We start from the raw sequence: 26603 nt of genomic DNA on the forward strand, positions 1-26603 counted from the left end.
GCCGCGAGAGGGAGAGTGTGAGAGACTTGGTGCAGCTAGCTTATATATATATATAGGCTAGGCAGCAGTCAGGCGCGGTATTTACTGCGGCCGGTGAGGTCGAGCTTGCATGCATGGATAATGTTCCACATCTACTAATAATTGGCTTATCCAACAGCTAACAGTAATTATCTATCCGTGTCTTGCGCGCACAAATTAACCCAATCACTTGTGGCCGGGCGCGAGTGAGTCTATCCCCTTCCCGGACGCAGAGCACATGGCACAAAACTTATCTATGTAACCATGAAAATTACACGTACATACCCGCAAAAAAAAAAAATTACACGTACATATATACAGTAGAACATTGTGTCGATTCTCAGCCTGATCGATACCTCGTCATGGTCGACTACGCAGATACATATGACGGTAAAACAAAAATTTCTTTATTTCTTGGGAAAAGTTATCCAGAAGGACAAGAAACCATTATATATGTTCGTCCACGTAGGCTAAAATTTTTCATCCATTGATCATGCGGTGGACCATAATTATGTCCTAATTATAATGGTTGAGATCAAAATCTTCCGGCCAAGCAATATGTACAAACATCTTGCTCAATCTGATATGTCCTGTCAATTTGAGATGGAAAGTCCCCACATAATCAAGCATATGTGTTTTTGTTTTGCGAGAAACAAATCAAGTAGAAGTAGTGAAATTAGGAAGGATTATGGAATAAAAAATTAATAATTTTTTTAGAATTTGTGAATCCATTCTAATTGATTCTTGAGTAATCAAATCTTTCAATTCAAAGCACTACACCAGAAGGTTGCTCCCTTTCCCTCTCCTTCCTCCTCTCCCTCTCCTTTCCTCTAGCTCCTTCCTCTCTTCTCTTCTTCCTCGATGTGGCTGAAATGGCGCCGGCAGCTGGGAGAGCTCGATCTCTCTCCAGGAGCTATCCCGGCCGGCCCCCTTGCTTGGGAGGTCCCCCACTCTTCCCCTAGCTCCGTTTCTCCCTCTCTTTCTGGTGTTGGTTGCTGTGCGCGTGCCCCCTCCCCTCTGTCTCTCTGGTCCCCTCTCTCTCTTTGCTCCCCTCTCTCTCTCTGATTAATTAAGCTCTCTCTCAATAAAATATATGTTAAATGTGCATGTTCCGCGGCCATCGTGCCGTGTTTGTAAATATTTTTGTTCGTACATGTATACGGGCCATCGTGCCGTGTGCGTTCACATGTGGGTGTGGGCGGGTGTTTATTTGGCAATTTTTTGTAAAATTTGTAAATTTTATAACAAAGGTCATGCTGAAATTTTGTGTGATACTATATGTAACTTGATTATGTTTGTTTATCGTGTTTTAGCTCGATAAGCCGTGCTTGGATGTACGAGGAGACAAGAAATTGTGAAAATTGGATAAGAAAACTGAAAGACTTCACTGATGTCGCCACGGAACAGATGCTAAGAAAAGGGGACGACATGACATGTTGTCCATGTAGCAATTGTCGTAACACAATGATGCTTCTGCCAAGCGATGTGGAGTTGCACCTTCTCCTACACGGTTTTGTGTTGGGTTATTCACGTTGGACTTGTCACGGCGAGGATACCATTGAAGTTGAAAGCGGCCCAGAAATGAAGAACATGGAGTATGATAATTCACCCGATGAACCATGCCGTGGCGAAGATCAAGAAGTTCCGCAAGGCAGGGTGGCCGAAATGCTAGATGATGTGCAGTTGCGGAAACAATTAGATGACACTGACGATGAGATAGTGTCCCGTAAATTCCAGAAGCTGAGGGAGGACGCAGAGACGCCGTTGTATGAAAATGCAGGGCTGGACAAAAGTGTGCTGGAAGTAGCGCTCGAACTTCTCCGAATGAAGGCAAAATATAACATCGTGGACTTGGGTTTCACGGATATTTTGAGTTACCTTTCTACAGTTCTTCCTGCGGGCAACATGTTCCCTAATAGCACGTACGAAGCGAAGAAGGTTGCATGTCCCCTTGGGTTAGAGGTTGTCAGATACCATGCTTGTCCGTTGGACTGCATCATATATAAGGGTGACTACAAGGACATGCACAGCTAGCTGTCTAGTATGCAAAACATCCCGATACAGGAAGAAAGACCCCAATCCTGAGGGCCTCCCGGAGGAAGAAGTGACTCGTGGTCCAGCGGCGAAGACGGTATGGTACCTCCCGTGTGGTAGCCGGCTGGAGCGTTGGTTTCAAAACGAGAAGGAGGTCAGGTGGTTCATGACCCGACTCAGAAGGATACCGATCCTGATGGGGTGTACCATAACGACGATGGTGTACTCAGACACCCCGCCGATGCGGCTCAATGGAGGACCCTGGATGAGGAGTTTCCAGACTTCGGCGCAGAGCCCAGGAACATCAAGTTCGGGATGAGTACGGACGGAATCAATCCGTTCGGAAACATGAGCAGCAAACACAGCACATGACCGGTGATCCTATTCATATACAACCTTCCTCCGTGGCTTATCATGAAGAGGAAGTACATTCACCTATCCATGCTCATACAAGGCCCTAACGCTACATGCGCCAATACAATACACCAGTGGTTAAATACATCACCCGTGTGCCTTATAAAAAACACTTAAGTAATGACTGCTCGCACCCCAATGACTAGTTAGCACTGTCCTTGGGCGGAGCCACCGTGCGGACACCTAGGACATGTGTGCCTGGGCTCCCCGGCGCCGGCTGCCGGAGCTCCGGCGAGCTCCTAGGGCGGATCGACCGGTCAGGAAGGGATCGTGCTCCTGAGAACGAAGAGTTCGATCCGTTTTTTCTGGGCCAAAACCGTTTCACCCTTCTTAATTTCCTCCCTCTGCCGGCTGGGCCTCTTCGTTTTTCTCCTGGGCTTTGATAGTTAGGCCAGACTCCACTCTGCTTCTTTGGGCTTGGCCCGACCAACTCAGCCCGGTCGTTCCAGCCAGCCTGAGGCGGCAGATGGAATCGATCCATCGATCTTGCTGGGTCGGGTGCTGAGCCGTGAAGAGACGTCTACCTTCTCCCGTCTGTTCCTTTTCACCAGATTTCGGAACATCTGAAGTTTCTGCTGCCTCTTAATTTTCCAAAACCCCAATTGTTTCCATTCTCAAATAAAAAATCCCCACACAAATTCTGCTAGGAGAGGGAAGTAAATACCTCAGGGATCCCGCCTACTGGCTAGGACAGATGGCGGGCGGCTCAAGCCGCGCAACACCTCAGACGGGCGGAGGCAGGGATTGTAAAGGTCAGTGGGGCACAACAATTCCGGTGGGCCTTCAATTCCGAAAGTCAGCAGTTGCCCAAAAATGAATGTATTTATTCCTTAAAAACATTTAGATACATGTAATATTTCGACAAGAATTATGAAACAGAGGAAGTAATTGACATTGCTGTGATTTTTTTTCCGGTCAAATGTAGATATTAACACTTATATTCCGTAGTATTTATCGTTACTTGCGATTGGTATTTTCGTTCAGCTTGTCGTGTGCCCAGGCTTGGCCGGATCGCTGGCTCCGCCTATGACCATAGGACTCGACTCTCCGTGCTACCTCTTGGTGGCACATATCATACGAGAAGCCATCTCTAGTGGGTCGAAATAGCACATTTAGCGGTGACTCAATCAGCACTGATCCCACCACTTCTACCATCACTTTCATGAATCAACAGCTTGTCAAACTTCAACTTTTACATTAATTTGTCGGCCTTAGCTTTTACACAAATGTGATTTACACAAGCAAATGCCATCCAAATTTACTTGCCTCTCGTGATCCAGAAGGACACAAATTGCTCAGGATGTGACCATCCCATGGTAGTTCCATCCGTAATTTTCATTGATCAAGGAAAGACTCCTTGCAGGAGTCAGACGAGATTTCATCAATTCCTGCAATCTCTACGCGGCAGTTTTCTCGCCCTCTCAGCTGCCACTTCCTCTGCTTCCTTCTTCGATTTTTGATTGGGATTCCTGTTCGGTGGGCCAGGTGGTCAGTGGGCTGGCGCTATGGCGGTTCGGTTGGCTACGTGTCGTCGTGCATGTGTCTGGAGGCGTGGCTACGTGATGCTTTGGGATTAGTTTTAAATGCTAATCTGCTCTATCTTCCTGGCTAACCTTTGCTCTATCTTCCTGGCTAATCTCGATATCGTGTTTTTCAAGATCATTGAAATAGCGTAGTTTCGTCCTCGACCACGACCCCTAGGACCAGGTTTTTTAGCGTCTTTGCAATATCGTGTTTTTCAGTTTTTTTTTTGAACAATCAGGTGTTTCCGTCATTCAATGCTGAGAACCAAGCAAATTTGTCCCCAATATACACATCCAAATCGAATATGAACACAACCAATACTATAAATCAATGTGTCCACAACAAGTATGATCTCTCTTTACAAGATGCATGCCATGAACGCCTCATGCTTGTCGCATGCAACCTATATCAGTCACGCTTCGTGCTCCTCCCATCCTGCCCAGCGAGGATCCTTGAGATCTGCAGACCTCGGCTGAAGGCTTGGTTGAAGAGCAGACGCGTCTGGAATTCGGACATGAAAGGGAACCATGACAGGACGGCGATAGGCAGGAAGATGAGGATCCCCATGGTGTACTCGTACATCCTCGCCATCTCTTGGATGGAGTCCCATGGCCCTATCTTACGGAGCACGGCCTTACCCCTCTGCCTGAACTTGGCGCAGCAACGCCCTCTGCATGCACCACCAGGGCAGCAGGAGCAACACAGCACGCCAACTGGCTCGATGACCAACCTCCGAAACAGCGGTCCACATAGTTGCGCAGCCTACAAGGAGCCACAGAACAAGATGTCAGCATCTTTACCTCAAAAAACTTGCCATCTGGTAGAAACCTGAGATGTTCTTTCCAGAAGGTTTCAAACAGTATCTTGTGCCATATCCAGTATACTGATAACAGCTTGAGTAATTAGAAAAATTTAAATGTGGATTTCATTGCAAAAGAGAAAAGAGCTAACAGTGGAATAGAGAAATCACTCACCAAAAGAATAAACCAGCCAGTTGGGATGAAGGCCAAGATACTGGCACCAACATCTGAGACAGCAAGATCAAAACCAACAAATAAGAGAACCATCAAGCCGATGAGGACAAGAAAGACAATGCCCTTGAGTATACGGAATACAAGTTGGAACTTTGTTACAAACTTCTCTCTCCCCAATGAAACCACCTGGAAGAAGAGACACACAGGTGTCAAAGTACTGTAACATATAAAACATTGTGATACCAAATACATATGTTACCTTTCCTCCAAAAAAATAGATATGTTACCTTAAGTGAAACAAGAACGATGGCAATAACCAGCCACGATAGTGCATATATCTGGGGAAAACAACAATTCAACAAAGCATTACTCTAGCTGAAACTTTTAAATGGGCAATGTAGAGGATAAGGAGCAATTTAGGCAGGAAGATTACCATGAAGCTTTTGTTCTCGTGCACTATGTGTAAGTGGTAAACAATACCATATTGGTAGATCAGTAGGCGGAGGGAGAGGATCAGCTCCAAGAGCAAGCTACGTATTGTTCCATTCTTCAGGTGCTCATGTTCGCTAACCCACCAAGCCTCCCAACTTTGCTCAGGTGCCAGGCCAATACCACCTCTATTACCCATCCACTTCCACCAATCAGTCCAGTCATCAACAGTCTTGTGCCACTCAAAGCATGACGGGTTGAAGACAAAAGGTGCAAACAGCCAACAGAACACAAGGAACCACATCGAAATTGTGACGTATACGTACAAACTTGAGCTCCTGTAAGAACTTCCATATGCTAGATAAACAACCAAGAGAATGAGCAATTCCAATGCTTTCACAAAGTGGCTCCGCGAATACATTCTGTAATTTTCAGCAAACTTTGCATGGCGTACAACAAATCCCCGGCCTGTACCTCTATACTTAGCACCACCGTGAAGTATAGTCCTTCCATAGTAGTGAGTCTTTGTTCCAAGGTGAAACGTGAAGAACATAGGAGCTAACTGAAGTTGCATCATTATAAACTCAGCCAGAGCTTTGCCAAAACCTTTCTCCAAGCCAACCTCCATTATCATTGGGAGGATGAGCAACGTCCCAAGTTGGAATACAGATTGAGTGGCAAGTGCATTTTCGAAGGGCTTGATATTTTTAATCCGTGGATCTTGGAGAATTGACTTTTCTAAGCCACTCAAAACAAGATATAACCTCCCATATAAAAATACATACACTGTAAGAACGGCCACCTGAAAATTAAAGACATCATATGCATGATGATTTATGTTCCTTATGTACTTTGAACAAAACACAGCATACATTTGACCATATGTTGGTCATTGCTTAGAAACAATAGAAACAGCGTGTCAATTTATATCCGTGTGAGGCAAGAGCTTTGACAGATCATCTTAGATACATGAAATTCAAAGGCAAGGGAGCATGATATGTGATGCAACATGGTTTTATGTGCATCAAACTTAAGATCAGGCCAACATATTGGTTCAATCTTTATAGAAATATGTGATGAAAGTGACTATTGATTTCAGCAGCAGGACTTTTTGCAAGTACGATTATTGATGCAAGGCAGCCACATATCTGATGCCGTTGATTTGATGCTCACAAAGTAAATAAATCTAATTTTCTATTTCCTGGAAGTGCATATAAAGTTGATATGTCAAAGCACGCAATTCATACCATGCTATTGAAGTAGAAGCCAACTGTGGTGAAGTACATAGACAACATCCTGTAGAAATCAAATGTGTGTCCTAGTCGATAAACATCACGACATAGTGTTTGTTCGCCATTTCCATTTGCCACCTTGGCCTCAAAGTTGGATATTTGGTTCATTCCAACATCACGTCCTTTACCCAACTGTATGTATTCATGATGGGTAATGTTACCTTGACGAAGGGTTGAATTGAAGCCTTAAAATTTATCAGAACAATTATTAGCTTACTGGGGAAAAAGGAAGAAAAATTGCATAGTGCACAATCTCTGGATACTTTACCTGCAAAGATGTCCTCACTGAGGTTAATAACCTTTGAGGCCTTGCTTATGCCACCCCTTGTGAGGTGAAAGATTCTATCGAAAACATCAGGATGACCATAGTGGAATCTTACCCTGCATCAGAATTGTGAAATTAAAAAGGAACTCCAGTCTCGAATGTTCATGGTACAATGATCTCCACCACAAGGTACACCTATATCATTCTTGTGAAATTGAAAAGGAACACCAATGTTCATGGTACAAGCCCGCAGTTGCGGCAGAGGTGCTGCACGATGCAACAGCAGCACATCATGGCGAGCACCCATGCCCAAGTTGGACTCTATATCCAAGCCGAGGCAGTGGGATGGTCTGCTGTTTATGGTGTTGTGCTTGGACCAGCATGAGGCCATCATTGGAGGTGTTTGATCCGGGAGGAAGTAAAGTCATCTGAGCCAAGTTGGTAGGAGCAACACGAGAATACATCCTCTCCAAAGACAGAACTCAACATCTGGATCAAGGATCTTTTCCTCCACTTTGGGGAGTTTCAGGTGAAGAATGGTTGAATCAATTCACTTATGGGAAGACAGGTGGTGTGGTGACTTGGCGCTTTGTGATAAGTACCCTTGGCTGTTTAACATCGTTCGGGTCCATATGTGTGTGGTCCGGGGGTACAACTCTGTTCTTTGTGCATGTGAAGTACGACTGTGATAGTACAAATTGGCCATGTATTTGTATATGCTGTTTAGTTTCTGTCCATTTTTGTATATAATTGGTGCTGAAAAATGGGTTAAGACTAATTTATAAAAGATATTGGGGTTTATTTTTTAAGTTCTAAATATCTGATCCAACAAAAGGTTTCATGATAAATAAAACTTAGTGTAAATATCTTATGTTTGTAGAATGTTTTAAAACACTTTGTGAAATACTCTCTCCTTTTCAGAAAGGTTGGCATATTTGGTTTCGTTAAGACAAGTCTTTGACAAACGATAACTCTACTAATATGTAATTTATATGATACGAAACCATAATTATTAGAAAGAACTTTTGAAGACGAATTTATTGGTACAAATTTCATGCATGAAAAACACATTAGGATCTCCAACTTTTTGGAATGTTCCAAACTCCACTTGAGCATCCAAATCTGGATCAATACCAGCAAAAACATCTCGGAACAAGGTTCTAGCGCCATGCCAAATGTGTCCGAAAAAGAAGAGCAAAGCAAAGGTAGCATGACCAAAAGTGAACCAACCCCTTGGACTGCTGCGAAAAAATATAGTAATATTTGGTCAAAGCCTTGTCTCAACGAAACGAAATACGCCAACCTTTGTGAAAAGGAGAGATTCATGTTTTGAAGTCGTAAAATGCCAGGTGCAATTAAAGGGTCCATAGCAGTAATCTTTGGGATAGTGCAAAGAATTTCATTTTGAAAACCAGAATATTAGAACTATGAAATTTCAAATTTAATTGCTTGATATTACTGTTGATTTTTGTCGTAATCCTTAGTGATCAATGTGTAATCTGAAATCGGCATTGAAAAAATTCTACAATATTTTAAAATTTGTTTATTCAGGTGTTTTCCCTGTTGTTATTGTGAGAGTAATCCCTGCTCTACTTAGGAGTTATAAGGCAGTAGCCTGTAGGTCCTTCTAGACCTAGTAGTCAGTTTGTATTTTCTTAGGCTCTAAGCTATAGTTGCAGACTAGCAGTAGCAGTAGCAAACTTTGGTTTGTCTTCTTGGGCTGTGTTTGGTTGAGGGAATCAAGTGGAACGAAGTGGAATGGTTCCAGTTCTGGAGGTGGTTCCAGTGTTTGGTTGAGAGAATAGACAAAATTGTTTAGCAGCACACCAAAAAAAATCTTTAACTAAAAAATGTTGGTTGTGCTTGGTGATGGCTGAGTGGAAGAGCAAGAATGCTTGAGAGGAAAAAGTTTAGGAGAAACTATAGAGATCAGGAAACTCTTGAGGTGGTCGAATAATGAATACATTTTATAAGCTATATAATAAGAAAAAATGTCAACTGAATTTTAAAATTGGAAGAAAGCATACTTGAGAGGATTTGCAAGAACACGTTGTCCAATAGTAACAAAGCTGGTCTCTTGGTTGGACATAAACCAGGCAAGTGATGAAACACTACATGTGAAGTGATAATGTTAAATCAAATATTTGGTTACAATAAAGTTAAGACATGATCTGTAACCAATAGAAAACTAACCTTCCTGTAAAGATATGCTCGCGAACACCCAATATTGTTGGTTTGGACTTTCCATGCTTAATAAGGAACTCTTCCAACAGATTCCTAATTTTAAATGCTTCCTCAAGATAGTTATCCTGGACAACAGGGCATGTTAAATGCACTGCTAGCTCAGACTTAAAACTAAAATACAGATTACTTACCTGGTTCATGTCAATTGCTTGAAGTGCCTCTCCTCTAGTGAAGATTATGGCATGATTTTGATTATTAGGCTTCCCCTCTCCAACTTCTGTTGGTTTACCAGGCAGCCTTATACGGTAAATTTCCTATAAACAGGATAAATAAAATATGGTCGTTCATCACCCGTCAGTCCAATCCCTGACCAAACTAATAGCAAGATCAAGCTATATAAGAATTGTTCCCATGCAAAATATTTAGATAAGCACACATTGAATACACAGAGCAGTGTAGGATAATTAATACACTTATACTTTCTGGAAATATTTAGCACCTAAATTATGAGATCAATTTTATTGCATATTGTTCCGAATTTATTTTGTAAATGTTACAAACGAGCAAGTACCAACTACAACATGAGAGTCAAAGGTGAAAAATAAAATGTAGCCATGAATAATTAAACATCTACATAAAGAAAGCAAGCATTTAAGTTCATGCAATGTGAATTCAGTACCTCATCATCACCTTTCACAAGAACGGAGTAATACTGTTTCTCTATTTTACCATTTGGTAGTGGCACTTCCTTCTCATCAATGTAAGCAATCCGCAAAGCTGGATAGCTGCATGATTTGTACATGAAACTGAAGGAAGCCATGGCAAATAAATTTCATAAAGGAATGAAGGGTGAGTGAATTACGTTAGCATCAGATTTAAGATGTTCTCATAGAGACCCCTTTCACGGGAATCCTTGGATGCCTTATGCATGCCATAGAGTTGACAGGCAACAACATAAGTAAATTTGATATCAGCAATCGCCATGGACCTTGCAGGTTCGTCTCCACTCAAATCACCTAAGATATAACCAAATAACACAATTCATCACCACATAATCAAGCTATATTTTTTCAGCTGTGCCCATGAAATGAAAAGTGCAGGACCAGTGTTCAGAACATTATGCGGCTAACCTTGTTCATTTATCATATCCTCGTAGCATTGTAATTCAAGAGCTCTTCTATAGTACATCATTCCTCTCACTAGACAAATTTAGATACAAATAATAAGACAAGCATAAAGACAAAATTGTGGCAGCTTACCAATAGGATACAATATTCATGTTACCAGTTCTGGCAAGTGTTTGACCCCGGTAAGAAGCCCATATACGGATATCATCCATGCATCCTTTTACTGCCTCTTCATTATCTGGATCAACACCAATGCGTTCTAGAAAGTTCTTCCATTCATCTAGAGAAGTGACAAGCATTTCTTAAGTTTTATAATGAGTAGAAAAACTGACGAATTTTGTTTAAGAAAAATAAAAATAAAATCAGCTGCTCACCTGGATAAATCTTTTGTAGATAAAACAATATTGAGATGCCATCTTCATTCTTTCTATTTAGCTCATGAGACGAATATAGTACCTCCTCATTGTAGTAAGGAGTCAAAACACTGAACGGTGAATCTTGTTAGAATGTGATGTGCTTCAAATTGAATGTAGAGAGAGTAAATTCATAACAGCACAAACTCATCTCACAGCTACATGAGAGATTTTGGGCCAGATGTAAAAGATAGAATAGAAACATCAACTGTGGATGCGATTTATCAATATGTCTAACTTTCTATATATTTATGTACCATCTAGATTTTGCAAGATTGCTGAAGAAAGAGTCACATGATACTTCTGTTCGTGTGGACAGCTCTATAACCATTAATACAAACAAACAATATCAATGTTGTCTGTTTGCTTCTTATATATTTTATTCTTATTAGGATATAGTTCAATCTCAAATTTATAATTGACAAGTCAAAATCCAGCAGTTACATGCAACAATTGTTTTTGGCATATAGGAACATAAGTTGCTCTACATAGTTTTATTTAGTTTGTAACCTTATCATATGTTAGGATTTGGTACCTTAAAAATAATTATGATCCAATATAACATAATACTCACGGGACTGTTAGGTTTTCGTTGAAACACCAATTACTACTGTAACTAGTACTCGATCATCATCACAGTAAACTGCAGATTTATAGTGCTTGCGTACTTTTTACTGTGTGCTACCATGTAGCTTCACATTTTAAAAGATGCCTCACTGACTGTCGGTGAGATATCCATTGGTGTGTTTTTGAACCACAAACTACAGGATGTGATATGCACCCGAAAAGGTCAATAATTAGAAAAGAACAGCAACCATATGGTTCACCAAAGACTGAACTGTGCATACCTCATCATACTTTTTAAATAACAATAACATAAAAGATAAAATACACACCTAAAGGATATCATATCATGCACTTTAGGTGCTCTCGGCATTTTCATAAAAAGTGAGTTTGCAAAGAAGGTTATCCTACGGCGAGCATCCAAATTTGTTGGTACATCCATTGCAGAATCCTTCATAGTCAACAACAAATGCAGCCGGACACACTGAGACCAAAACATTTGTTCAGTACAAAGAAATTAGCATTATAATTGAATAAATCATAGTGATGATTGCAGACCTGCTCCCTCCAAGAGTCAGCTTTTACCACGTTCATATTTAGATTTGTGAAACTCTGCTTTCTCTCATTCTCGTCTTTCAAAATACTGCCAGAGTTTTACATACAATACATCATTATTCAAATATAAGGAGTTTTCTTGCAATACTAGTATAAATCGTTATAATTGTACCCGTGTCTATCTTTCATAAAATCTCGTGTAGTGATTTCCATAAAATCTTGCAATGCGTTAACAATTTTCCTCTCTGAAGTAACATCAGTAGGTTCGCACTTCTGCAGATGTTAAATAGCAATTAGAAACAATCAACATTATATGTACAAAATATATAAAAGTAATTAATCAATCAATCAATAATAGTGTGTTACCAGTAGCTGTAAGAATTTTGCCAATGTGTTGCTGACTTTGCCAATTTCTGCCATTTCAAAGTCCTCTAAAAGTGTGTTATTTTGCATACTATTTCGCACTATTTTATCGATATCTTCAACAATTCTGAAATTATTTATAAAAATCAACGATTAACCCAAGCAAAATTCAAAATGAAATAAAGATGATGGTTCTTACCTTCGATCATTATAGTCGAGCAGAAGACTATAAACTATAGTTTTCAAGGATTCGTAACATTCTACAACTGCATTGTATCTGTCTTTGTCTAGTTTGATTTTTTCAATCAGCTCATGGTCATCGCCTTCTTTGGAAGTCATGGCCATATGAAGAGCTGTGGGTACCTGGTATATTCAAAAGGACATGAGCATCAGCAAAAGCAACAATGAGCATTTCATTTCCCATATCTGCACACTTATGCCCATTACACACCTTGCTGGCAAGGAGGAAAGGAGGCCACGGAACAACAGGTAAATTACTTGCAGATGACGGAGCCATCAATATGTCCTTTTCTCTGAAAAATAAAGCTTGTGAGGTTTAGCAGGCGAATGGCATTTATAAAAGAAAGTTCACAGTTCCAACCTATCACTGATGAAGTCTTCCTCTCGCAAGGAATTGATGAATGAATTCCAAACACAAAAGAAGCTCCTCACATCAAGTGCTTGCTGGAAATTAAGGACATCAAAGTCAGTCAAAACAACATGTCTTCAGTAATCGGACGCATAGGTTAACTTGCTAACATTTTGAACAAAGGAATAACACATTGCATGAATTAGACACATGAGCTAACAGCGATGCCAAAACCCCAGTAGAAGTAGAAACTAAATCATTTGCCAGTACAAAACCTCTTTATGAGTTGCGGCATGGCATTTCCTGAAAGCATCTGGCATTGATTTGAATCTGACTCTCAACATGCCTAGGGTACGTATCTGCATCAAAAGCAAAAGTTAAGGTCTCACAACTAAATAGTTTACAAACAAATACTGTGAACATGTAGCCATAAATGTAAAGGGATCACTGACCTCACCGACATGACTGAGGGCACCTGAAACCCCCCCAAAGACCGTGGAGAAAATAGCATACCATATTTGTGTGTCCATAAAGTACACCTACAAGTCGAAGTGGTAGTTGATATGACAAAAAGAACGGCATAAGAGCTTCCATATTTGTATTACAATTGCGTACCAAGAGTATTGGTGCCCATATAGTAATGACAACACCAAGGTTGTGTGGCACTACAAAAAACAAACAAGAATACTGTAAGTGACTAGAGTATATATCCTCTAGAAAAATACTGTCAAACATCCCCACATCTACAAAATCCATTCTGCAAACATGTCCACTTGTCAACCATAAACTCTAAACGTCTGAGTTGCAACCTAGAAGTATCTACCTGTCCAGTCAACATGACATCCGTGTCAGCCAAAACCACTTGTGAAACCACATGAACTTGTAAAGTGGACGGTTTAAGTCAAGGTTGGAACTCAGGCGGTTTTAGAGTTTAAAGGTTGAAAATGAACTTGGGAAGAGTTCAAGGTTTATGAATTTTTTTCTCTATTCTATGCTTGAAATATCCCCTTCCTTCAAACAATTCACATAAACACATTTGTATCATGGATCCAAACAGTAAGATAAAACTAACAAGAAAAAAGTAAGTAACAGGAGGAAAATAAATCGCCATGAGGAATATAATAAAAAACTAACAATGATAAGATTTTTGAAATTACATAATGCAATAAACAAAAGGTTATAAAAAGTTATCAATTCCTCAAGTCAAAACAGTAGAAAGTAAGAACATAATGAATGTTTAGATATGCAAAGAAGTGAAACCATGACAAAGGAAGCTATTGAAATTAGCAATAGACTATGATATAATTTAATAAAAATCACAGAAATGTTTTATTCATGAAAAGAGTGTTAAATTAATGAAATCTACGATGTTACAAATTTGAATAGGATTCTATGTGTCTACTTTTGGTCAAGCAACTCTTTTGTTTGCTTGACTTCATATATACGTTTTTTAGTGTAATTTTTTGATTGCCGAGTAAATAAATATTATATCTCTAAATTATGACTCTCAGATGGTTTTAACAATTTCACTTTGCATTTAAAAATTAAATATTTAAATCTTTATGAAGCTTATAGAACCAATGTTGCATCAACTCTTTGTACAAAATCGAGATCACTAAAGTACACGAAACTTTAAACCCAACCTTGATGTACAAGCAATAAAAATTGCATTTATACAATATAGCTATATCACAATGTACTTACTGAAAGGGAAGATTTCATGCCATTCATAATTCCCAACTACTTGATTAAGAATAAACTTCGTTGGTTCAATCATGGGGGATATCTGTGTAAAAATGAAACATGTCGTATAGAGTAAGAAAGCAATAAAATAGCATTACTTCTTATCTATCCATTTTCTCAAAAGGTATAACAATTAGCGAACGAAGACCTTTGAGCAAACTTGTCACCCATGTGAAATTATATGCTAGATCGCCCATATTTTACCAGAAAATAACCAGGCAAGGGAACACAGTAAATCAAGGTAAGGGTTATAAATCCATTTGCTTGAATATAAAGTTTATTTTCAAAGGCCATACTCTCTCCAAATGTGTTTCCAGGTCCTGAGCTCACAGTAGCTCTTTGCAACATCAATCCAACATCGTCTCCCTCCACCAGCTCAAGGCTGATGCTCGACTTTGGGTGAGAGCTGGGGCAGTAGGCCTCGGAGTGATACTCCCGGAAGATTTTAGTCCCTAGACGAGTGGTGTTGTATTCTGGGTGCTGCCCACTCGTGGGTTACACAACTCTCTTAATACAATGACACAAAGCTTTTGCGTTTTCTCAACAAAAAAAAGATAACAAAGCGGTATGCCTAGGTTAATTAACCCGAGCTTCCTAAAACTTCACACATTCTTTTAGCTTAGCACAAAAATTATGTGGTTACTGTGGTTAGCTTCCAAAACCGCGGCGTGGACCAGCTAGCATGGTAAGAACCAACAGGTGCAGCAGTCTGCATTGCTTGCAAACAGTCCAGCAAGTCATGCATCAGGTATGACCTGATACTAGATTGCAGCGAATCCTTCTCGGACTGGTGGTCAGAAACAGTTAGGCAGATGCCAGCCTGGACATGCGAGGGGGGGGGGGGGGCTCCATCTGGCAACAGAGTAACAGGTACATGTTTGATGGCGAGCACCAAGACGCCCTGGGCATGGTTTGCAGCATGCAAGCCGAGGCAAGCTCATGAGGTACAGCAGGCACTTCAGGGCTCAGGACCATGTTACCATCTGCATAGACTAAACCATCTATATTCTATAACTGTGCACCCACAAGAGCTATTTCACACATGCACTGTTTTTTATCTATCATCGCTTTGGTGCAAATATCTGCATATTCTCAGAAAGAAAATGTTGTGGTTTGTCAAAACTTTGGACTTTTTTACCTGGGCCACCTATATTTTAAGTTTTATAATTCAATAATGGTACTTCTAAATTGCTCGTGAGTTTCCCCTTCTCACGGGCCCTGTGGCATGAGGTCCTGTCGTGGGTCCGCTCGACTGTACAACTTCCAGCAGTTGAGGACAAGCTCGTGGGCTGCCGGCAATCAACCATCCAGTCCACTCCAGCGGCGTGGTGAAAAGGCATTTTTTCCAGACTCATGCTGCATCGTTGATTTGGAAGGAGCGAAATGCTGCCGTCTTCAACAACAAGAGACGAGACGTTACTAGGCTGATAGATGCTATCAACATCAAGGCTCGTGTTGTGGCCTGTGGGCATAAGCAGGGGCAACCAGCATTCACGCATCATTATGGCAGAGCTTGTCGCTTAGGGTTGTGGCATTTGCAAGGGAGCTTTGGCCTATATTGAGGCTTGAAAGCATTTCTATCACTCAATGCACCGTTTTCCCTTTCTCGAAAAAGAATTGTGAAATATATACACATCAATATCTAACCAAGAGAATTTAGCACTAGAAGTTATAAATTGATGCAAATCTATCACTGTATAAGTTTGTCAGAACACAGAACCAGAATCCTCATATTAACATGTATCTTGTTATAAACTTCTAACACCGTGCGCAGGTCAGTTTTATGAAAAATATCTCTAGTTTGTACTAGTTATTGCATCTCAGCCTTTTTAACTGGCAATGCTCCTGCCAAGTTTCTTTTTCACACACGTAGAAGAGTATGGATAGAAAATTTGAAAATTTAAAAGATGTCTTTGGAAAAGTGCAACTTAAAGTGTTTAGTAATTTACCTCAACATAGAAACTGAATGCAAGCTTGCAGGTGAGCAACACAACCCAAAAAAAGACATACCTGTTTATTTGCATTCAATTGTCATTTTCAAAAAAAAGTTGTCATTTTCAACTGAACTGGCGGTGATAATTTGATAGACACATGGCAAACTTACTTAAAAATTGACAATATATCCTCATGCATGCCACGTGCGACATACAATCTTGGCTGAAATGCAGCAGGACACTATGTAAGTACTGAAGATGCTCAACTTCCAGTAATTGTCTTGCTAGATATAGGAAAGACTGACCTGAATCCACCACATAAGAAGAATAACTGCACGCCAGTTTGAGCGTTCCATGGCATTTTGGAGTTGTGGCAACAAGAAAAGCAAAGCAGCCAAAATGTTTGGAACCATATATATGACAATTGCAACATTATACACAGACTGGTTATACCAATTCCTTGTCCAGCTATTCAGGAGTTTGCCAGCACCAGATGGGTTTTTTATGGAACTAGAGTATGTTACTGGAAGAATTATTGTCCAAGCAATAGCGACAAGTAATTTTAGTATATATCTGAGTATTTGCGTCCACTCCATACTTCCCCATGCTTGGAAAGTAAGCAGTATATCCAATGTCACTGCAATAATTGAACAAAGAAGTGTCAGAAATAGCATATCTTTAGTGAAGACCATGACATATTAATTAACATAACAAAGTGCATGCACGTGCATTGTAATGAAAGCACTGAGAAATTACTACACCTTTTATGAAGTTGAGTAGAGCTGCAGTTATAAAGACACTTAATATGCTTCTGAAAACAGTGGCATCAGCAATTCCAGAAAGAGATCCAGAAGAACTCCATGAAACTATTAGCATTGCCTAAAGAATCAATCCATTTAAGTTAAATATTTACATGTTAAAAGAATTTGGTGTGCTTCAAAAGAGGAATCACCTGGAAAGCCAGTAGAAAAAACATCCACATACGATTAAAACTTCTAAACAGGTGCAGAAATGTGCGGACTTCAACAAAATTTGTTTTGGGCTTCCTTGCTGTATGACCCTGTAAGAAACCAAAAAAACATAGTACAAAATAGTAAATGAGCATGTTAGTTGTTTCAATTGAACATGAATACCTTCGAGTTTGGAAGATTAGAATTAACAAGTACTGGTTTTCGATAATTACTTACGGTTCTGTGGAGCCAACTGTGGTTGATATGAAATTAGTACTTGAGTTTGAAATGTTTAATTTACTTCATATCTTTCATAAGTTCGATTCGAACTCATTTTATTGAGTTTTACAATTAATGTGACAATAGTGACTATTTATGATGAAAACCAGCTCAAAGTAGTTTAAATCAAGATAAAGTTAAAATATTTTGAGTTCGATATCTCAAATACAACTTTGGAATGGTGCCTGCATCAAAAGTTGTGAATCTTGATGCAGATCAGCAGATATTACTTAGGGTCCCTAGGCTCCATGGTGCATAAAATACCTGTCCTTTTTCTCTTCATATAGATAACAAGGTCTGTAATTTTTGAAATAATCTGTAACCTAGGGGTTGCGTGTAGAAATCAGCGAAGCCAAGCACTGTGAATCAAATTTTGATTATAACATTTAACTTGGCTATTTTTTATAAACTATTTTATTGGTAGCTTTGGAAATATACTTTGATGGAGAGAACTAGGTCAAATACTTCTTTTGTATGTTTGTTTCGGTTCCTAATGCAGCAAGTGATCCCAACCCACTTGGTTAGCCAGGTTAGTATCCTTGCACATTATGCATAAGTCACCAGATCCAGTTCAAATAGGACAGCACGAAAAGATAATCCGGTTAACTAAACCACAACAGACCACACCAAAGTAAGCTCTGTTCCAAATTCCACAGTTTCCAGTAGAACCACCTTCAGGAAAATATGCTTCAGCTTTTTACAGCAAAGAAATTTGAGATAGATTTTTCAGAAATTAAATCTCCCTATGTCATTAGCTCAAAGATTAAATAGCTGCAAAATTTAGGTCTTTTTTGTGGCTATATTTTCCTTGGCAAAAAATATAATTAGAGGTGCATACAAAACTAAGAAATGCAGGCCTCGGACATGGATAGTTTTTGTTCCTTAAGGATCTGGTGGGTGCGATAGCGGAGGCCGGGAGGCATGGGTAGCAGGGTACCAGAAATCTAAAATTGGCTCGCATAGACATACAAGATTTAGAGTTGTAGCGTTGCTCTAATTTTGATATTATTGTGATTAAGCAGATATTAGGACTTGAATGCAAATTAGCCTTTTCACCTGCTTGCGGGAGATGAACTGGTTCTGCTACACATGGTACAGTGTGATTGTAAAACTTTCTCCTTTTCTTTCACAAACTTCTGGTGTATATAACTTGCGAATAAAGTATCATAATTTTATTCTGTTTCCACTGTTGCAATCCTCGTATTGAGAAACAGTTTAACTCACATGACGCAGATAATATAACTATACTTGTAAACCCTAAGTCCCCACACTGCTGCAAAAAATCTTATTTGTTCAAGAAGCTATAATGTGTTGATCAAACTCTTGACACTCCCTGGTAAGATAATCGTACTCTAGTTTTTTATTTCACTGTCTGAAGTTTATCAATTAATCACAGTTGTCACATACCGCTTGATAAAAGAAGTCTGCTCTGTCATCCCATGGCCAGCCAAGCTTCATAAAACATTTCTCTGACCTATAGGGAAGAAATATTACGGGAAACAGAAAATGATAATCAATGACAAATAACAAATGAGATTACCAAAATTGTTCATTCAGGTCGTCGTAATTTCTCCAAGCTGAGTGGCCAGCTGTACCACCTTTGCTTTTTTGTGATTCCTTTAGAGCGAAAGAAGAAGCAAACTTGTTAGGACAATAACTTCTGCAAGAATAGTATAGGTTGTTTCGCAAACTCTACAGACTCACTTTCTGCAGAACCTTGTAGATAGGTTCAATGACAATTTTCAGAAATGATCCCTCTTCTTCAAAGCCTGATGGTGGTTGAAAATAATTTTCTTCAACCATTTGATTCAACTGTTTTGCCATCTGCCAAATTAATAAACGATCATGAATTGCCAACCTTTGTCTACAATGACAGGTTAGCATCTGAATGGGTGTAAAACTCGTATTGGACCTAGCCCTAGTCCACCTTCATTGTTTTATGATGGAATTGCCTCATAAAGTGGGACTATTCAGAGAGACATGATCATAAATTATAAATGGACCTTGATGTGATAGTCATGTTTCTAGTAACTGGTTAGTGAGAAAAGCCACTTGTTTACAACCCTGAGGCTTGAAGTGATGGAACTGCAGTAAATAAAATAACCCATATATGTCATATCAGTAGCAGTGGGACAAGAGGCCTAAACATTGAGCTGTTTCTGTTTGTGGGGACAGAATTTGTACATAGCATAAAGACCAAAGTGATATACGCTGGGCCAAAGGCATAAAAAGCTAGACAAGTGATATATCTGAACCCAAGCTAGACCAAAGTTATAACAGAATTGGTGTTTGCTGATTGAGCAATGTTGCTTGGGATAGTAAAAATGAAAAACAAAACTAGAATGGAAGTAAATGTTGAATGAGCTACAAGCACACTATTTGCAGAAGTTCAAAAAACGCTCGTAAAACTGTTAGAGCAAAAATTAGAATCAGTCTAGGAATTGGGAAAGCATATACCAACATAATATTTACTTAACGTGGCCAGGCACTATGTATGTACCTTAAATAGATCAAACATGACCAATAAGCTATTAAAGTAAGATACTCAATTGCATGAGTAAATTACGAAAAAAACACCACATTTGGGGCAACAGTGTAACATGACCACCAATTTTCTTCTTCTAAAAAACACTGGTTTTTGGGTGAAGTGTCACTCGAACCACTGATCTCTCACTTGCACACGAATTGATAGCAAACTGGCAGTGGGGCCCACCCGTCAGGGCCAGCCTGGTGATGGGGCCTATCTGTTGGTGCCAGCATGGCCAATAGCGCGGGCCCAAGTGCGCATAATGTTCCGAACCCAAGCGCTGACACCAACATGCAAGCCACCTTGTCGCCTCCGCAAACCATCCGCAGGCTCCTCCGTCAATGCCGAGACGGACTGGTCAAGTTATGCACATGTTTGCTCTCCTTCCACATCGGCTTCCTTTGACCCAGCCGACTCACCAAAAGCCTCCTCATTCACGGTCCCCTCACCCGCGGAGGGCTCCTCCTTCACCACCCCGGTTTCGCCATTGTCAGTGGCACCGACAGAGTCGGGTATCCCCAGTGGCTTCAGATCTGGTGAGTTTGACTCCTTGCATAGCTGACCGGACACCTCTCTGAAAACCTTCTTCTTCACGGCCACCACGCCTGCGGCAGACTCCTTCACCGCAACGGTTTCACTGTTCCGGGCGGCATACGCAGGCTTCAGATATGACGAGTTCAACTCCTTGTGTGACCGACCAGATGCCTTGCCTGAGATCTTGTGATGTACATTGAGTTTCAGGTGATCAAGCCCCTATAGTGCTTCTGCACCGAGCACCACCCAGCTCCACCACAGGACCTCACCGTCGGCAAGATTCTGGCCATACCCAGAGCTCCGCACCTCCCCTGTCCGGCACGTTGGTGCCCCTCTTCATCACTTTGGTTCTAACGGGTGGATCCCATTGTCAGTTCTTTTTGTGTCAATCCGCGCTCAACTATGAGATCAGTGCTTCGAGCTAGGCCTGATACCAATGGTTTTTAGAAAAAATAATTTTTGGTGGTTATGTTAGAACCCTGCCTCAAATGTGGTGGTTTTTTGTAATTTACTGATTACATATATGCGAAGCTAGCTCGAAAAGCCCTTTCTGTTTAGAAGGAAACTTACATTGTGGAATATATAGCATAGGCACTCAGGCATAAACCGAACATTTGAAGCCTCGCCCCAGATAAGAAGGTACAATCCAATGTGGAGAAGCATTAGCTGCTGCTGCTTCTTTAGTTCTGCGTCATCATATTCATATTTGATCCTGCAAAACCGATAAGTTATGTTTAAAGATGTTAAGTGCTACAGGAGACAAAGTAGCAACAGCATCACAAAAATCTCAAACCATCATAAAATGTACAGAATATAATTGAGAAAAATAAAGAAAAATTCACCACATACACGATTCTTGAACTAACATGTAAATAGCGACACCATGATTCGTAATTTCCAAATATCTTTTCACATAGATCATTGACAGTGTCAATCTGAAAGTTATCATGCGAACTCAATGTCAGATTTCCGCCATATAAGTATATAGCAAAAGCTGTAGTTGAGCTAATCATAGAAGAGTTGAAAATAGAAGATTAATTGCCTGCAACAAAATCTTCCAAGGAGCATATATCTTACCAAAGGATGACCTTCCTGTCCTGGAGTCCTTGTACTAATATTTGCAAGCAATAAAATCATGTTTTCTCTCTGATTTTCCACATTCGATTTCTATAAAAGGAATCATATAGCACCGTGTTAAATATGCTTGTCAAGCATAACACAACATGCACCTGTAAAACTGGACGAAATGACACAGCTCATTTTCATATCAGAACATAACCAACAATTTACCTGGAAACCAAATGCTAGAGAAAGCCAGTCGAGTAAATCCCGGATAGATTTACCCCCTTCCCTGTGCGTTGAAGACATGTGTGGCTTTGGAAGACCATCTATGTTACTTATGGCATCAATAGCCCATTTTATCTGCACCATTCACAGCATAAATATAATCATAACATGACGTAGATTTTTTTTCATAAACAAATACAAATAGTGGGAGCAACATAGTGTTAGGAAATACAAATAACCTCGGGGAGTTCCAGAACTGCTTCAGAAGAACCAGGGAAATTAAGGGGGACTATGTTGTACTTGTAATGCTTGAAAGGACCACTCTTTTCCTCGACAACTCTAGCACGCTTCATCACCTGCAAAACAAAATTTGGGAGACAATGCTGAAAAAGCTCAAAAAGGGAACAAGTGACCAGTAATTTATTAAACAATAATCTAGAATGGAGTACCTCAGAATCAACTTTGTTGTTTGTTACATCTCTTAACACTTCATAAAGAGCAGATGCCACTTGGTAATGTCTAGCCAATTCCGCACTGAGTTTTCAACATAAAAAGGACTGCGATTAATCCAGTTCATCACGGAAGAAACAGATTATGAGTCGTTATTCCTTACAAATTTATTTTTGTGGAAGTTCTGGTCAAATAATCACAGTAGTCCTTATAAAATTGTTGAATCTCTTTTGCATCGTTGACTGGAACTGGTGTGTCATCCTGTCAAACAGAGATTAAGCTCAAGTATTCATCACTCAGGAAAAGATGACAAAGTAGGTATGTTTCGGAAAAGTGAAAAATGTGGTAAGCTCAGTCAGACTGAAGGAAGTTTTGCAAGCATAGTCACAACACGGTCATGTCTGCTTCAAACACAAGTCACCATTCACCAAGACTAAATGAAATCATGCAAGGACATATTGTATCTCATTAGTACTCCTGACATTAGGTCTTATTCTACCCCCATATGTAAGACTAAGAAATAGCTAATACGAATCAACTCCCATTTCCTAACACTTGTGTTGCTCCCTGCAGAGGCCGGAAGAGAAATAAAATTCTTCCTTTTACCCTAGTGTTAGGCTAAGAAGAAAATCAAAACCAGAGTTAACAAACAGTGGATACACATTTTTTCCACAGCATGAATAAGCTCAGTACCAAAAGGTGTACTCCCTCCGTTCCATAATTCTTGTCTCAAATTTGACAAAAAATGGCTGTATCTATTCCTAAAAAGTGTCTAGATACATGTAATATTTCGACAAGAATTATGAAATGGAGGGAGTAAGTTTTTCATTTTTGATAAAAGCCTAATAAGAGCAATGCTAAGATTTAAGCCACAATGAGGAAACAGGAATAGCAACATCATAATTTCAGATGCATGGTTTACCTGATCTAGCTTAACTGACATGTATGTTTTGAACTGCCGAACTCCACGTTGGATGGATGATGGATCCATTCTTTGAACTTTCTTGTAGGCATATTTGCGACCTTGGTATATCAAGCATGGTAGATCCAATTTCATATCAGAATAGCATGCACTGATTGATGAAACATAAGATCCAAGAAGTCTAAATGTACACCAAAATAAGGCCCTGTTTGTTTGGGCTTCAGCTTCAGCTTTTGGTGCTTCTAGCAATCTCAACAGCACTTCTCCCGTTTACACATGAAGCTGAGAAGCACCTCCGGACGTGCTGAGTTCTCAGCTAGAAGCACCAAAAGCTGAGAAACAACCCTAGCAACCACATGATGCAACTTGGCATGCAATTAACCAATATCACATCGGGATTCATGACAACAAATGGGTTGATGGTTAACTCACAAAAAAGCCATGAGTGATGTGCAGTATACATGATTACTTGTTTTTCCAATAAAGGAAGCATTAATTAAAAACTTATCACTGTATCCAGAAGATACAACCACAAGAGAACTCAACCCCAGGCCTCTGCATACTAAGATGCGCACAGGCACAAAAAGAAATAGCTAGTCTACCGATTAGCCTTCTACGAAAAGTAATTTCCCAGTGAAAAGTACAAGAATATTTGTAGTGAGGTAAACTGGTCATGGTTCAATCTACACTTTGCAGGGAATGAAATGGAGCAGAATACTCAAATCCCAAGATAAATGAAATTGTGCACTCCAATATGGAATAGCCACTCCCACTGCATCTAGACTTATAATATTGACGCAAATCAACCAACATTTCTCACACAGTAACTAGGTACTGCCAATGAGGCAGTGCAAGCACCATCGGCGACAGCGTTGCAAAATCCCAACTCAGCACTATACTGAGCTCCCTGATCAATTGAACTGTGAGCAACATTGTCTGTTCCATTTAATGTGGGGGGGTTCGTCCTAACTTACAGAGGAACGCGACGCGCGGGTTGGCCGGCTCGACCATGTCGGCGGCGCGGACGAAGGGCATGACCTCGGGGGCCAGGGCTTCAGGCACCCGCTCCCCGGGCTCCGCCACGCCCTCCGGAAACCTCCGCGATGCCAGCGTCTGCCCCAGCTCGTTCCTTCTCCGCCTCATCGCCGTCGACGTCGACGCCGTCGCCATAGCCAGGTGCGTGATGAGGAGGGGGGTGGTGGGCTTGGCCACGATTTATACGCCATTGGGGTGGCGGCGGTGGAAGGGTGCTTGAGGGGATGGACAAGTGGTATTCCTATTCGAGTCCCCGCGAAGGAAGCAAGGAATTCTGTTCGCGGCGTCAGAGAGGGAAGAAGGACTGAGGATAGGGGAGCGCGCGCTTTTTCCCTGGCATCTCTCTCTCGGCTCTCCCTCCTCCTCTGTCTAGTCCCGGTTTCTCGTCTTTCCATGGAAGGACGTGGCCGCTCTGTCTCGACGGCGACTTTGCGTAGTTTCCCGATGTGCTATCCAAGAAAATCAGGTTTTTTTCTGCTACAGCTTCATCAGAAATCAGCTTGGGCTTAATTTTTAAGATAAAACTGCTGTCATAGAAGATCTGCGAAGATATTTTGTTCACTTCTTCAGCTTCCGTCGTAAAAGATCTGTGAAGCTATTTTGTTTCCTTCTTTTCAGCTACCGAAAATGTTTCTCGCAAAAAAAGAAGCTTCTGAAAATGTGTCAACGACCCATCTCCACAGACTGTTTCACCAGTGGGCCTGAAAGATGGCCAAGGCCTAGATGACTCCGACGCCAGGCCCACACGCCTCCGCCAACTACCAGCCCGTTTGCGTGGCGCAGAGTGGCATCGCTGATGACTGTGCTTTATGTATCCTTCTCCTACCTCCAGAGGAGGCGGCTGAGATGTAACAGGCAGTGACTGAATAGAAACCAGATAGAACTCGAGAATTCGAAATCTAGCAGCAACTCCGCGGATTCCCAACCTCGCCTCCTTCCCCTGTAGTGTGGTGTCAACAATCTGGTATCCGAGCCGCAATCCTGGACCAATTTTCCCCCCCACCCGCCCATCCCCACCGCATCCGTAGTGTTGTTCGTCAGCGAGCCATGGAGGTGGAGAGCTTCACCAAGCAGCAGATCTTTGATGCGGTCTGCAAAATCGTGGATGACTAGAAGAACGCCTTGTCCGATGCATTGGATGACCAGCGGCGACGCAGCGAGGAGATGCTTGTCGAGCAGCGGCAGCTCACCGTTGAGGCCCTCAACAACCTCAAGGTGGATCTCGGCGATTTGCAGCTCCAGTTGGATCGCGTCCTCACCACTGCTCCGCGGACGGCGTCCTCTTCACAGGCGCCGCGCGACGATGCGATTGGCCCTACGGGGCACGGCGACGACAAGTTCGGCCGGGGGAAGGCACATGAGACCACTGGGGTCTATGTCCCTCCTTCGGCAAGAGGTGTGCGACCTTCCTGTCCTGACTCTCCTCCTTCTCGCCCTAGTTCGCCTCCACCACATCATCGCACGATTCCCCGCATGGATTTCCCCCGATTTGATGGTTCCTGTCCCAAGTTATGGCAGCAACGGTGTGAGGATTATTTTGCTTTGTATGGCACTAATCGCTCGATGTGGATTACGGTCGCCATGATGCAGTTTGACGGAGCTGCGGCGCGATGGCTTCAATCCATTCAGCGCGGCCTCCGCACTCTCACATGGGAACAATTTTGTTCCTAGACAGTGGCTTGATTTGGTCGCAACCAACAGCAGGCATTGATCCGTCAATTGTTTCATATTGCCCAAACTGATACAGTCCTCGATTATGTAGAGAGATTTTCTGAGTTAGTTGATCAACTCACTGCTTACGAGCACGAGGCAGATCCTCTACACTACACCAGACGTTTTCTAGATGGTTTAATTCCTTCTGTGCGTACTGTAGTTGCTATTCAGTGCCCTTCAGATCTGTATACTGCGTATTCGCTCGCGTTGTTGCAGGAGAAAGTGGGCGATGGAGTCACGCCCATTCAATCACAAACCAGCGGCACCAATGTGGGCACCACCTGCCCCACGGCGTGCCCATCCGCTGCCTCCACCGCCGGCGGCCCCAGTGCCACAACTACCACCGAAGCCTCCTGAGGATCAGCGTGGTGTTGTTGCTCGTGCCGCGCCTCCTGCGGCCGATGACAAATGGGCGACGTTGCGATCCTATCGCCATGCCCGAGGCCTCTGTTTCACCTGTGGCGAGAAGTATGGCCGTGATCAT

General features: G+C 41.4%; 1 protein-coding gene across 1 annotated transcript; it reads right to left on the reverse strand.

Annotated features, from left to right (window-relative positions):
* Positions 1-4240: 4240 nt before the first annotated feature.
* On the reverse strand, positions 4241-24791 carry LOC100839807 (callose synthase 7). The gene is made up of 42 exons (XM_010233587.3): positions 24346-24791; positions 23372-23472; positions 22613-22710; positions 22449-22533; positions 22239-22355; positions 22003-22134; positions 21790-21879; positions 21562-21647; positions 21283-21424; positions 19356-19475; positions 19192-19268; positions 19059-19125; positions 17375-17482; positions 17184-17301; positions 16728-17059; positions 16593-16645; positions 16438-16498; positions 14450-14531; positions 13361-13410; positions 13198-13284; positions 13021-13104; positions 12758-12840; positions 12608-12689; positions 12356-12519; positions 12160-12283; positions 11966-12066; positions 11797-11881; positions 11571-11722; positions 10636-10745; positions 10419-10541; positions 10265-10333; positions 9997-10150; positions 9814-9919; positions 9326-9448; positions 9144-9259; positions 8978-9061; positions 6954-7066; positions 6641-6870; positions 5398-6195; positions 5252-5302; positions 4965-5150; positions 4241-4752 (listed from the first exon to the last, which is right to left on the reverse strand). The coding sequence occupies exons 1-42, from the start codon at positions 24539-24541 to the stop codon at positions 4399-4401; spliced, it is 5694 nt and encodes a 1897-aa protein (XP_010231889.1). The 5' UTR covers positions 24542-24791; the 3' UTR covers positions 4241-4398.
* Between the last annotated feature and the right edge of the window lie 1812 nt (positions 24792-26603).

This window comes from Brachypodium distachyon, chromosome 2, assembly GCF_000005505.3.
Source record: "Brachypodium distachyon strain Bd21 chromosome 2, Brachypodium_distachyon_v3.0, whole genome shotgun sequence".
Lineage (NCBI taxonomy): Eukaryota > Viridiplantae > Streptophyta > Magnoliopsida > Poales > Poaceae > Brachypodium > Brachypodium distachyon.

Bases quoted from the DNA above. Each gene is read 5' to 3' on its own strand.
- LOC100839807 (XM_010233587.3), bottom strand. From the start codon at position 24,541: ATGGCGACGGCGTCGACGTCGACGGCGATGAGGCGGAGAAGGAACGAG. The intron at 19,269-19,355 runs GTGAGTCTGTAG...TTCGCTCTAAAG, and splicing joins TCTACAAGGTTCTGCAGAAA to GAATCACAAAAAAGCAAAGG. The intron at 10,746-11,570 runs GTGTGTATTTTA...TTCACCGTTCAG, and splicing joins CATGATATGATATCCTTTAG to TGTTTTGACTCCTTACTACA.